The sequence below is a fragment of the Scyliorhinus torazame genome, chromosome 14, assembly GCF_047496885.1.
Source record: "Scyliorhinus torazame isolate Kashiwa2021f chromosome 14, sScyTor2.1, whole genome shotgun sequence".
Lineage (NCBI taxonomy): Eukaryota > Metazoa > Chordata > Chondrichthyes > Carcharhiniformes > Scyliorhinidae > Scyliorhinus > Scyliorhinus torazame.
The window spans coordinates 126,574,998-126,589,356 of record NC_092720.1 but is presented as its reverse complement, the minus strand read 5'-3'; the positions used below and the strand labels follow the sequence as shown (position 1 = coordinate 126,589,356).

Below are 14,359 nucleotides of genomic sequence, written 5' to 3'. Positions count from 1 at the left end.
AATGGAGAATACCAATAAGGTTGAAGTGCTCTGTTGGCAGTGTGGCAAGAGGAAGCAGAGGGGTATACACAGAATAAGGTAGGGTAGAAGACCGTTGGTGGAATTCAATCAAAAAATGTCTCTAGTATCATTTTGGGTGAGTTTGGCAGGATGTTTCCAGCCAGCCTTTAGGGTGAGATCCACACTATTCAACCACGCTCAAGGCATTTTTTTGGGCCTTGAAAGTGTTTCTCCCCGGTCCAGCCCACACTTCAAAATATTTTCAGCAATTGATCGGGTTCCGGTTTGAAAGGATACCCTGATCTCTCGTGAGCTCGAAGGTTCCCCATACCCCTCCAAGTGAGGACACCCACGATGGGGTCGCTTAGGGCCCTCACCATTTCAGGGGTGGGGGGGTAATCCCTCTTTCTGGCCACCCACTTTTATGATCCCCACTAGTCAACCCCCCTCCCTCACCCCCCAACCAAGGCCCCTTCATATTGGCACTGTTGCTTCACAGCACCAGGGTCCCAGGTTAGATTCCCGGCTTGGGTCACTGTCTGTGCGGAGTCTGCACGTTCTCTTAGTGTCTGCGTGGGTTTCCTCTGTGTTCCTCCCACAAGTCCCGTGAACTGGACATTAGGAATTCTCCCTCCGTGTACACAAACAGGCACCGGAATGTGGCGACGAAGGGCTTCTCACGGTAACTTCACTGCCATGTTAATGTAAGTCTACTTGTGACAATAAAGATTATTATATTATATCTGCCCTTCACCCCCCCTACAACTCTTTATACCTCCCCTTATCCCCCTGTCATGGGTATGATGGGGTGGTAGTGCCAAGGTGCCAGGGGGCCACTCCGCCCTGTCCTCGACCACCCAGGGGTTTCCAATGGCCTGAAAGCTCCCCAGGTGCTGTTAGGCCTCGCCCATGCTTGTGTGGACTAGTGCTACCGGGCAGCACGGAAGCATTGTGGATAGCATAATTGCTTCACAGCTCCAGGGTCCCAGGTTCGATTCCCGGCTTGGGTCACTGTCTGTGCGGAGTCTGCACATACTCCCCGTGTGTGCGTGGGTTTCCTCCGGGTGCTCCGGTTTCCTCCCACAGTCCAAAGATGTGCAGGTTAGGTGGATTGGCCAAGATAAATTGCCCTTAGTGACCAAAATTGCCCTTAGTGTTGGGTGGGGTTGCTGGGTTGTGGGGATGGGGTGGAGGTGTTGACCTTGGGTAGGGTGCTCTTTCCAAGAGCCGGTTCAGACTCGATGGGCCGAATGGCCTCCTTCTGCACTGTAAATTCTATGATAATCTATGATAAACAGCACCCTGTCCAGGCCCGCTGGGGAGACCGTTAGTTCCTGGGCCCCAGGAGAATCCGCCGGAGACATATTTAAGTGAGTTGTACAGTTCATTTAAATCTGTCGATCTGGATCTCGCCCAGTGCAGGCAGGATCCAGGCCGTGACGTGTCGCAAAGTTTGGATGAATCGCGCGAGACGTCTCAAGTGCCAGAGATTCGCCGGCCTAGGAGTGTCACCAAGTCAGGTGCGACGAGTCCGGTAAATCCCACCCCTTCAAAATTGAAACAAGGTTGCAGCTGGCACAACGGACATTTGGTGAAGCTGAGTGAAGAGTACGGTTGAGGATATGATTGCGGTACTTTTAAACAAGCTGAAGCTTGTGTAGGGTCAATACAGGTAGGCCAGCAAAAAGGGCAGTGCAGAAAACGGTACTGTTGGGAGCCAACGGCAGCAGCCTCAATCTTTACAAAATATGGCTTGAGGTGTGTGCATTGCCGCCAAGATAGAGCTGAGAGGTCATACAAACATACGCATCAGGATGAGGCAACTCGGCCCCTCGAGCTTGCTCTGCCATGCAAGTTGATCATGGATGATCGGATTGTAACTTCAACCACACATTCCTGCCTAGCCCGATAATCTTCGCCCCTTTGTTAATCAAGAATCTATCTCACGCTGCCTTAAAATATTCAAAAACTCTGCGTCCACTGCCTTTTGAGGAAGGGAGTTCCTCAGAAAGAATCTCTCCTCATCCGTCTTAAATGGGTGACCCTTATTTTTAAAACAATGACTCATAGTTCTAGATGCTCCCACAAGTGGAGACATCCTGTCCATATCCACCCTGTCAAGACCCCTCAGAATCTTAAAGGTTCAATCAAGTTGCCTCTTGCTCTTCAAAACTCGTGGATACAAATCTAACCTCTGCAACCTTTCCTCACAAGACAACCTGCCCATTCTTGGTAATAGTCTGTAAACCTTCACTGAACTGCTTCTAATGCATTTACATCTTTCCTTAAATAAGGAGACCAATAATGTGCACAATACTCCAGATATGGTCTCACCAATGACCTGCACAGCTGGAACTGAACCGTAATCAATTCTCCTCACAATAATCAATAACATTCTATTAGCTTGCCTAATACTTGCTGTACCTGTCTACTTTTGAGTCATGCACTTGGGCACCCAGATCCCTCTGCACCTCAGAGCTTTGCAATCTCTCAGTATTTAGATCAGCTTAATTTTTCCTGCCAAAAATGCCCACATTATACTCCATTTGTCAGTTTTGCCCACTCACTTAACCCACGTGCTTTTGTAGCTTCCTTGCGTCCTCTTCAAAATTTACTTTCCTATCTGTGTATCTTGGCAATCGTACCTTCATTCCCTTTATCCAAGTCATTTATACAAATGGTAAAAAGTTGAGACCCCAGTACTGATACCTGTGGTACCACTTGTCACATCCTGCCAACCAGAAAAGACCCATTTATGCCAACCTTCCGTTCCAGTTAGCCAACAGATCTTTTATCTTAGTCGATATGTTACCCCCTACACAATGAGCTTTTATTTTACACAATAACCTTTGATCTGGCACTTTATCTATGCCTTCTGGAAATCAAAGTACAGCACATCCACTGTTTCCCTTTTATCCATAGCACATGACTAAGAAGTCCCCAAGTTGCTTGAACAAAATTTCACTTTCACAAAATCATTTTGACTACCCGATTGCCTAACTGCCCTGCTATCACATCTTTAATAATGGCTTCTAACATTTTTCCTGACAGATGTTAGGCTAACTGGCCTCTAATTTTCAGCATTCGGTCTCTTCCCCTTTTGAGTAAAGGAATTACATTTGCTATCTTCCAATCTATACAGAACCTTCCCAGAATCTAGCAAATTTTGGAAAATTAAAACCAATGCATCGTCTTCTCATTAGCCACTTCTTTCAAGACCTCATCATGGGGTCATCCAGACCGGGGGATTTGTCAGTCTGTAACCCCAGCAATTTGCTCAGTACGAGTGGTTTCAATTTTCATGAGTATCTGAAGGCACATAGCACAAAACTATGCAGAAATGATAGCAGAAGTTGAAATCAAGATAGCTTTTACAGTGACATGGCTAGAGGGTAACGGAGATTGGGACCTGAATATTTAAGGTTATGTCTCTCCCATTTCCTGATTTAAAGCTTTCCTCCAGGTGTTCCAGTTCCTCCCACAAGTCCGAAAAGATGTGCTGTTAGGTTAATTGGACATTCTGAATTCTCTCTCCTTGGACCCGAACAGGCGCTGAGTGTGGCAACTAGGGGATTTTCACAGTCACCTCACTGCGGTGTTAATGTAAGCCTACTTGTGACACTAATAAAGATTATTATTTCTGGGATATTACTTGTGTCCTCGATAGAGAAGACAGATGTAAAATGCTGGTTTAATTTATCCACCATAGCCCTACTTTCCATTACGAATTCCCCAGATGCACTTTCTATCGGGCCAACACTCACTTTAACTCTTCTACTTAAATATCTACAAAAAAGAGGCTTGTCTTTATATTACTGGCTAGCTTTTGCACGTTATCTAGTTTTTCCCTCAATCTGTGTCATTCTTTGGATGTTCTTTATCCTGAAAACGTTCTATGAACTCATCTATGCTACCTTTGCAAACCCCATCAGATTTTTCTAATCTATGTAGATTAAAATCCCTCAAGATTATTTCTATACCTTTCTGACAAGCTCCCATTATCTCTTCCTTTATACTCTGTCCTACTGTGCAGTTACAATAAGGGGGCCTGTACGTCACTCCCACAAATGACTTCTTGCCTTTATAATTTCTCATCAACCCAAAATGCTTATTTTTGGAGCATCTGGCCATATCTGCTGATTTGCTCTTCAATTTGTATCCCTTCCTGTCATGGTCGGTTTATCATTTCCCAGATTAGCACCTTTCTTTCTTACCCCATCTTCCAAACTTGTATCTCTTGCCCCCACTATTTAGTTTAAAACTCTCCCAATTCCGTAGTTATACATCTCGCTAGATCAACCACCCCAGCATAGTGCAGGTGTAGACTGTCCCGTCCCAACTGTACAGATCCCAAAATGGTGCCAGTGCTTTACTATCCAGAATCCACTTCTCCCACACCAGTCTTTGAACCACTTCATTTTCCTAATCTTATTTTTCCTATGCCATTTGAATGTCGCTCCGGCAATGATCCAGAAATCATTACCTTTGAGGTTATGCTTCTTAAATTTAGTGCCTGGCCACTCATATGGACTATGCATAACCTCTTTCTTAGTCTTGCACAGGTCATTGGTACCCACATGGATCACGACCACTGGATCCTCTCCGTATCACTGCAAGTTCTGCTCCAGCCCTGAGCAGATATCCTGAACCCTGTCACTGGGCAGGCAATAGAGCCATTTGGATGCTCATTCCTTGCTACAGTGAACAGCGTCACTCCTCCCCAAACTGTCCCCTACTACAATTACAATCTTGTGTGCTCCTCCCAATGGTTTCCTGTACTAGGTGCCAGTTAGGAAATCTCCACCAGCACAGTGGTAAAGGAACGAGAACAGATTTATCGGGGAGGCAAAACTTAAATAAAAATATATTTCACTGCACAGGATAGTGTAGGACATAATTTATGTGATGGCACATCACGGTGGCATAGTGCTTAGCACTGCTGTCTCAGCACCAGGGACTTTGGTTCAATTCGGGCCTTGGGTGATTGTGTGGAGTTAGCACATTCACCCAGTGTGTCTGTGGGGGTTTCCTCGGAGTGCTCCGGTTTCCTCCCACAGGGCAAAAATGTGCAAGTTAGATGGCCATGCTAAATTGTCCTTTCGTGTCCAAAGAGGTGCAGGTGAGGGGGGCGCTGTGGCAATAGGATACAGGAGTGGTCCTAGGATGGTGCTCTTTCAGAGTGTCAGTGCAGACTCAATGGGCCTCCTTCTGGACTGTAGGGATTCTATTCTATGGACACAAATGATGGTTATATTTTGGAAGCCATTTTTGCTGGTCACAACAGACTATACCAAACATTGCACTACAGGATATACATCACACGCCCTGATAGGGCGCTGGACCATGATCAACGTATTTTGTCATAGAGCTTTTACAGCACAAAGGCCCTTTGACCCATTGTGTCTGCACAGGCCATCAAGCGTCTATCTATTCTAACCCCATTTTCCAGCACTTGGTCCGTAGCCTTGTATGCTATGACTCATCTAAATGTTTCTTAAATGTTGAGGGTTCCTGCCTCCAACACCTTGTCAGGCAGTATGGTGGTCAAACAGCTGTGATTCCAGTGAATGCCTGACCACCCAAGGAGACTACATATATTCTGGAGTATCCTCAAGGGGAATTTAAAGGTACGTCTTAGGCATTACAGCGATAAGCAAGCAGGCAGCCAGTCTGAAGCACAGTGACAGAGGAGTGGTCTGTTGACTTCATAATGCAAAGCAATCAGAGGTTGCAGAAAATAAATAGAGGATGAGGAACCGTAGTCCTATGGATAGATTGGAGATGGTGGGGCTGTTCTCCTTGTAGGATTTGACAGAAGTGTTCAGTTATAGAAGGGGTTTGAACACGGTAGATAGGAAGAAATATATTCCGTTTAAAGAAACAAGAACCAGAGGACACGGATTTAAGTTGATTGACAAAAGTAATGATGATATGGCAAAAACATACACAGCCTGTGGCGAAATCTGTCACATAATGTCAGAGGGTGTGGCAGAGGCAGATTCAATTGACGCCTTAAAGAGAGAATTGGATAATTATCTGGAGAGAAAACATTTGCAGGGGAAAAAGCAGGAGTATGGGATGAGCAGAGTAACTCACGAGAGCCAACAAGGATATGGCCGCCTTTTGTGTTGTGACCATTCTATGAATCTATGCTTAATCATAGAATCCCTACAGTGCAGTAGGAGGCCATTTGGCCCATCGAGTCTGCACTGGCCCTTTGAACAACCCCCCCCCCCCCATCCTATTCCTGAAAAGCCACCACAAGGGGCAGTTTAGCATGGCCAATCCACCCAACCTGCGGACTAGTGCGTTGAACTGCCAATAAATCTGTATTGCATTTTTCTACCCTTGTCAACGTTCAAAAGGAGTGCAGATTTTTCTGTCGCCTGGAGGGGAAAAACATTTGGTGGCCTGGTTATATATTCCAGCCAGCTAGATTTCAGGGGAAGGGTTCTCTTGACCTCATTACTTGTACATGTGCAGGAACACAGTGGTTCATTCAAGGAGGTGGTTAGAAGACTGGCATAGGACACTGAACCCAATCAGAGTATCGAGTGTAAAACCCTCCAAAATACAAATGCAGAGAGAGGAATGGCAGCATTGGGCAGGGCTGAGTGGCAAGGCCCTTCACTTGGGAGATTGGAGAACTGCCACATCCACTGAGTTACACCTGAACATGATCAGAGGGGAAGGCAGGAACACATTCCTGTTATATTACTTTGATAATATATTGTTACTCTATGCTTCGTAATCCAGAATGGTCTGATGGTGTGATTGTAAAGAAAAAAGCAAAACTGATTTATTGATAACGATTAAATTTATATTGAGTTCGCACACTCCACAGAACTATAACTATAAATAAAATAATCCATGTTTAAGTAATAACTAATGAACTACACGTGCTTCTTCGATCTAATCTTAACTATGCTGTGATCTCTCTCTGCTGCCAACACTCAAATGACTACCCAAGGTTCCCGGAGTTCTTATATTTATACTGGGAACTGGTGGTGTCCTCTAGGTGTTTGTATTACACAGATAATAATTAACCCTTTACTTGTATACATACATACCATTACAATTCCCTCAGAGAATTGACTCCAAAGGAAATTGATACAATAATGAAATAACTAATTCAAGGCAGGGTGACACATCACAACGCTTGCAGGCCTTCACTAGGATCTCAAAAGTCAGGTCATTCCAGCCTCAAGACATACTAGGCTGCTGATTCAGGCTCAGACACTGCAGTAGTTTGCAATCCCACTTGATCTGGCAATGTTTCAAAAACAGAAACAATAGGCACTGGCTATGATGTAAGAATGGAACTGGCCATGGAATAATTTGACTCAAACCCAACACTTGCTCTTGACATACAGTGCAAAAGGAGGCCATTCGGGCCATCGAGTCTGCACCAGACCTCAGAAAGAGCCCCCACCCTATTCCCATAACCCAGTAACCCCACCTAATCCTTTGGACACTAAGGGACAATCTAGTACGGCCAATCCACCTAACCTGCACATCTTTAGATTGTTGGGAGGAAACCGGAGCATCCGGAGGAAACCTACGCAGATATGGGGAGAAAGTGCAAACTCCAAACAGACAGTCATACTGGGCTGAAATTGAACCCGGGTCCCTGGCGCTGTGAGGCAGCAGTGCCAACCACTGTCGCCCCCACGGTCTTAATGGGATTTTACAATTATTGCAAGTATGAGACTCAGAATATTGAACAGTCCAATACCAGATCTTCGACGATCTCCTGCATGCGTTTCTTGGCAGCCTCCACGCAATCTTTGGCACCTTTCAGTGTCACCTTGTCGCTCTGTGTTCCAGTACGAGGGAAGCTCACCATGACGCCACCGTATTCATCAGCAATTTCCCGCAAAACCTGCCCACGGCGTATCACAAAGTATCGATGGTGCTTGGGGTCAACGGTCATTGCATCCTCTATAACATTGTCCTATAAGAGAAAGAAATGAAGTGAAATGGATGTGAAGAATCATCTACCCTTATAACCCACACATTACTACAATGTATCTAGTTCTGGACAATAAGCTGTTGTTGTTAAGAGATTTAATAAAAGTAAACAAATTCATTTTACACCATATTCCATTTTGTATTGGTTCTATTTAGAATGCTGCTAAAACAGCTAACAATATATGTATAGCTATAGTCTGCTAACATTTGGATTCACATTTCCAAACCAAAACGGGAGAAAGTTATCTTTCTTCCCTTGGTATCAGTTAGCATTAGTACTTGGACTGGGTAGTCTGTGTTTACCAATCTCACATCACCACTCAATACTCAACTTGCATGTACCAAGCTCCCTTTGTAGAGGATGCTTGCTTCGGGTCTCTCCTTACTTTTTTCTTTGTTCTTTAAGATTGTAGTTTAGTTGGGCAGCATGGTCGGCACGGGCTTGGAGGGCCGAAGGACCTGTTCCTGTGCTGTACTTTTCTTCGTTCTTGGTTTGTACTTCAGCCCCTGACTGGAGGGTTTTCTGCCGTCATCCTGTTCTGGTAGCTGACCAACGAGAACAGGTGGCAGTGGTATTGTCGCTGGACTAGTAATCCAGAGGCCCAGGATAACGATCTGAGGACCCAGTTCAAAACCCACCACAGCAGGTGGTGCAATTTAAACTCAATGCGATGTCTGGAATTAAAAGTCTAATGATGACCATGAAACCATCGTTGATTGTCATCAAAACCTATCTGGTTCACTAATGTCCTTTAGGGAAGGAAATCTGCCATCCTTACCCAGTCTGGCCTACATGTTACTCCAGGCCCTCTGAAATGGCCCAGCAATCTATTCAGTTGTATTCAATTGCCACGAAAACACACAAAAAAATAATGATACCGCATGAACCACCCAACTTCGAACCAGGCACCGAAAACGACAAACCCAGCCCGGTCGACCCTGCAAAATCCTCCTTACTAACGTCTGGAGGCTTGTGCCAAAATTGGGAGAGCTGTTGCACAGACTAGTCGAGCAACAACCTGACATAGTCATACACAGAATCATATCTTACAATGTCCCAGACACCAGTATCACCATCCCAAAGGATGTCCTGTCTCACCGGCAGCACAGATCCAGCAGAGGTGATGGCACAGTGGTATACATTCGGGTGAGAGCTGCCCTGGGAGTCTTCAACATAAGACTCTGGACCCCATGAAGTCTGATGGCTGCAGGTTAAACATGGGCAAGGTAACTGGCTGATTACCACGTACCAGCCACCATCAGCTGATGAATCAGTACTCTTCCATATTGAACACCACTTGGAGGAAGCACAGAGGTGGCAAGGGCACAGAACATGCTCTGAGTGGCGGACTTCAAATGTCCATCGCCAAGAGAGGCTCGCTAGTACCACCACCGACCTAGCTGGCCAGGTCCTAAAGGACATAGCTGTAAGACTGGCACTGCAGCGGTGAGGGAACCAACAATACGGAAAAACATACTTGACTTCATCCTCACCAATATGCCTGTTGCAGATGCATCTGTCCATGACAGTGTCAGTAAAATGACTACCACACAGTCCTTGTGGAGACAAAGTCCCATCTTCACATTGAGGATACCCTCCATAGTGTTGCATAACACTACCATTGTGGTAAATGGGATAGACTTCGAACAGATCTAGCAACTCAAGACTGGGCCCCCATCATGCGCTGTGGGCCATCAACAGCAGCAGAATTGTACTCAGCCACAATCTGTAACCTCATGGTCTGGCATATCCCCTACTCCACCATTACCACCAAGGCAGGGGATCAACCCTGGTTCAATGAAGAATGCAAGAGAGCATGCCAGGAGCAACAGCAGACATAGCGAAAAATGAAGTGTCAACCTGATGAAGCTACAACACAGGACTACTTGTGTGCCAAACAGCATAAGCAGCATGTAATAGACAGAGCTAAGTGTTTTCACAATGAACGCATCTGATCTAAGCTCTGCAGTCCTGTCACATCCAGTTGTGAATGATGGTGGACAATTAATGGAGGAGGCGGCGGCTTCACAAATATCCCCATCCTCAATGATGGAGGAGCGCAGTACGTATGTGCAAAAGACAAGGCTGAGGCATTCACGGCAATCTTCAGTCACAAATGCAGAGTTGATGATCCATCTCGGTCTTCTCTGGAGGTCCCCAGCATCACCGATGTCAGTCTTCAGCCAATACGATCCACTCCGCGTGACATCACGAAATGGCTGATTGCACGGGACACTGCAAAGGCTATGGGCCCTGACAATACTCCAGCAATAGTACGGAAGACTTGTGCTCCAGAACTTGCTGCATCACTAGCCAATCTGTTCCAATACAGCTACAACACTGGCAACGAGGAACATTGCCCACTTGTCCCCTGTACACAAGAAACAGGACAAATCCAACCCAGCCAATTGCCGCTCCATCAGGCTACTCTCCATCATCAGCAAAGTGATGGAAAAGAGTCATCAACCGTGCTATCAAGGGGCACTTACTCAGCAACAACATGCTCAACAACCTGCTCATGGATGCTCAGTATGGGTTCTGCCAGGGTCACTCAGCTTCTGACCTCATTACAGCCTTGCTTCAAACATGGACAAAAGAGCTGAATGTCAGCAGTGAAGAGGGAGTGACTGCCCTTGACACCAAGGCAGCATTTGACGGAGTATGGCATCAAGGAGCCCTAGCTAAACTGGAGTCAATGGGAATCCTCTCTACTGGGTGGTGTCATACCTGGCACAAAGGATGATGATTGTGGTGGCTGGCGATCAATCATCGCAGCTCCAGGACATTGCTGCAGGAGTTCCTCAGGGTAGTGTACTAGTCCCAACCATCTTCAGCTGCTTCATCAATGACCTCCCTTCCTCAAGGTCAGAAGTGGGGATATTCACGGATGACTGCACAATGTTCAGCACCATTCGTGACTCCTCAGATGATGGAGTCCATGTCCAAATGCAGCAAGACCTGGACAATATACAGGCTTGGGCTGACAAGTGGCAAGTTACATTTGTGCCATACAAGTGCCAGTCAATGATCATCTCCTACAGAGAGGATCTAACCACTGCCCCTGGACATTAAATGGCATTATCATCACCGAATCCCCCACAATCAACATTCTGGGGGGTTACCATTGATCATAAACAGAACTGGACTAGCCATATTAATACTGTGGCTACCAGGGCAGATCAAGGGCTAGGAATCCCAGCTCCTGACCCCCTAAAGCCTGTCCACCATCTAAAAAGCACAAGTCAGGAGTGTAATGGAATACTCTTCACTTGCCTGGATGAGTGCAGCTCCAAAAACACTCAAGAAGCTCAACACCACCCGCAGGACAAAAAGCAGCCCCACTAGATTGTTCCCCCTTCCACAAACATTCAAACCCTCCATCACCGATGAGCAGTGGTGTGGGATCCATGTTATACTGTTCCTTAGCAAGGGACATGAGTTAGTATGAAATCCATAATATCCGGCTCCTTAGCAAAGGACACAAGTTAGAATGGAATTCATAATATCCTGTTTCTTAGTGAATGACCCAAGTCTGTGGATACAGGACATGGGGGTCGCATTCTCAGGAATGCACTTTTCTGTCAACTACCGAAGCCTCCAAGGGCAGAGGGGAGATGATTATGTAAAAGGAAGATGGAGAGACCTTGCCTTTCTATTGGTCAGTTGCTCTGTCTACGGTTGGCTAGAATTACTGTTCTTTCATTGGCCTAAAATGAAAATTTTACTGTGATATTATTGATGTGTGACATGCAAATGAAGGATTAGACTGCAACTATAATTCTATTGGTTAATCAAGCTATAAATGTTTCTGCTACGCTGGACTCAGGTAGAGTGATGCAGTGAACTTCACTGTGTTGCTCTCCGTGTGCACATGTCAATAAAGATTGATCAGAGTGAGTGCTCCCATGTCTGCCTTGAAATACTTCGACAGAGGCAGCCATGTGTACCATCTACAAGATGTACAGCAGTAACTTGCCAAGGTTCCTTGGACAGCACCTTCCAAACCCATGACAACATGACCCAGAAGGATAAGAGATACCTGGGAACCTCACCATCTGTGGTTTCTCTCTCCTTGCCCTCGCCCACCCCCACCCCGCCTTCTAGGTTTCTCTCTCTTTCTCCCGCCCCTCCAATTCATTGACCACCCTGACTCGGAAATATATCGCCGTACCTTCACTCGGGCAAAATATCACCGTACCTTGACGCGTGCAAAATCTAGGAACTCCCTCCCTAACAGCATTGTGTACCTACACCCAAGAAGGCAGTTCACCACCACCCTTTGAAGGGAACTAGGGAAGCCAATAAATGCTGGCCGAACCAGCGACACCCACATCCCATAAAGGAATTGTAAAAAAAAGGCTTGTCTAGTGCAGTGAGTAAACCTACCATGTGGTATACTGCTGGACCACCGACCACGCTTGCACCCCAACTGATGTTAGTCAGCAGTTTGCCCAGTCAGAACATAATTGGTCTCAGAATCTCTGGACAAGAGAGAAATCACCATCTTATCTCCAATGGAAAGAATATGGAGGTTACAGAGTAGGTCGAAGTAGTGATGGTTCCATGAGCACAAGACAAAGGAACAGGAATCTGTCAGACAGCTACTCGAGCTTGCTCCACCATTCACTCAGACCATGGCTAATCTTCTACCTCAACTCCACTTTCCCTGCCTAATCCCTTGATTCCTTTGAAATTAAAAATCTATTAATGGCACCCTTGAATCTGGCCAACAATTAAGCACTCCTGGGTCTCGGGGCAGAGAATTCCAGAGATTCACAATGCTTTGAATGAAGAAAAATCTCATCTCAGGAGCATTCCAAGGCCTATTAAGCTATAACTGCAGTCAAGGCTAACAAAACAAGGGGATTTTGGATCAAGTATTTGCTGGTGGAATGGGGGTTGGGGCAGGAAATTGCACCAAAAGAATTGCACCCGAGCACAAGTTTGTACCTGTGGCAGGATAACGACAGAGGAAATAATCACAGGAATTTAGTGTCGAGTCTAAGACAGAGCAAGCCTTACCAGGTTCTTAATGAGGATTTCCAATTCTTTCTGAGCCTCTTTGACAGCTTCCTCTGTGCCTACGATGGTGATCAGCTCTTGATCTTTGTCATCTGCTGTAGGGAAAATTATCCTCGCTCCAGTGTTATCCCGCACCTTACGGATGTTGACACCACCACGGCCGATCAGGAACTTGTGGTACTCTGGCTTGGCGCGCAACTCACTGGTATGGTTCTTGATTTGCTGTATAAAGAAATGCACATTTTTTTAGTGATGGATCGGTTTTTATTTTAGGTGTTAGAGTGATGGGGGCATATCCAAGACCTTTTAAACCCCAGAATGAAGACAAAGTATTCAGATCCAAAGTACGTGAGTTGCCGCAGCGTAGTTACCTTCAACTTCAGAATATTGCAGATTTTATATATTAATCGGTACTATATTACAATTCCCTGTACATCTTTCTCCATTCCATAAAAACTCGCATTTTTGAGCTTTGTGCCCTGCACAGCCCCTGTTGATATACGATTCAATGTCATCATACTCCACCTTCTCTGCTTCAGGACGTACAAATTCCATATCCCTTCCAACTTCCTAGAATCCACTAGTTTAAGCCAAGCGTCCGCAAACCCCTGCCAATATCCCCTAAGTTTTGACACGCCCAGAACATGTGGACATGGTTCGCTGGTCCTCCCCCACATTTTACACACCTGTCCTCCACCCCAAAGAATCGACTCACCCGGGCCACTGTCATCTGGGCCCGGTGGACCACCTTGAATTGGATCAAGCTGAGCCTGGCGCATGTTGCGGTCGCATTGACTCTGCTCAACGCATCCGCCCATAAGCCATCCTCCAGCTCACCACCAAGCTCCTCCTCCCACTTACGTTTCAGCCCCTCGGTCTGCATCTCCTCCGCCCCCATGAGTTCTTTGTAGATGTCCGAGACGCTCCCCTCTCCCACCCATCCCCTAGACACTAGCCTATCCTGAATCCCCCTTAGTGGCAGGAGTGGGAAGGATGATACCTGCCTACGCAGAAAGTCCCGCACCTGTAAATATCTAAATTTGTTCCCCCTTGCCAACCCAAACTTCTCCTCCAGCGCCCTCAAGCTCCCCTCGAAAAACAAGTCCCCCATCTTCTCAATTCCCGCCCTCCACCATACTTGGAATCCTCCATCCAAGCTCCCCGGGGCAAACCGGTGATTGTCACATATTGGGGACCAGGCCGATGCTCCCACTGCTCCAGCGTACCTCCTCCACCTGACCCTAGATTCTCAGGGCCGCCACCACTACGGGGCTGGTGGAGTACCTCGCCGGCGGGAACGGCAGAAGTGCCGTTATCAACGCCCCCAGACTGGTGCCCCTACACGAAGCTGCCTCCATCCGCTCC

At 46.5% G+C, this 14,359-nt stretch overlaps 1 protein-coding gene across 1 annotated transcript in view; it reads right to left on the bottom strand.

Annotated features, from left to right (window-relative positions):
* Positions 1-14,359, bottom strand: part of hdlbpa (high density lipoprotein binding protein a) — a 118,155-nt gene that overhangs the window by 30,494 nt on the left and 73,302 nt on the right. Inside the window, exons 18-19 of the mRNA XM_072474848.1 lie at positions 12,995-13,216; positions 7,736-7,954 (exon numbers count right to left, since the gene is read on the bottom strand). Of these exons, the coding sequence (XP_072330949.1) occupies positions 7,736-7,954; positions 12,995-13,216 (441 nt within the window). The remainder of the gene's footprint in view (positions 1-7,735; positions 7,955-12,994; positions 13,217-14,359) is intronic.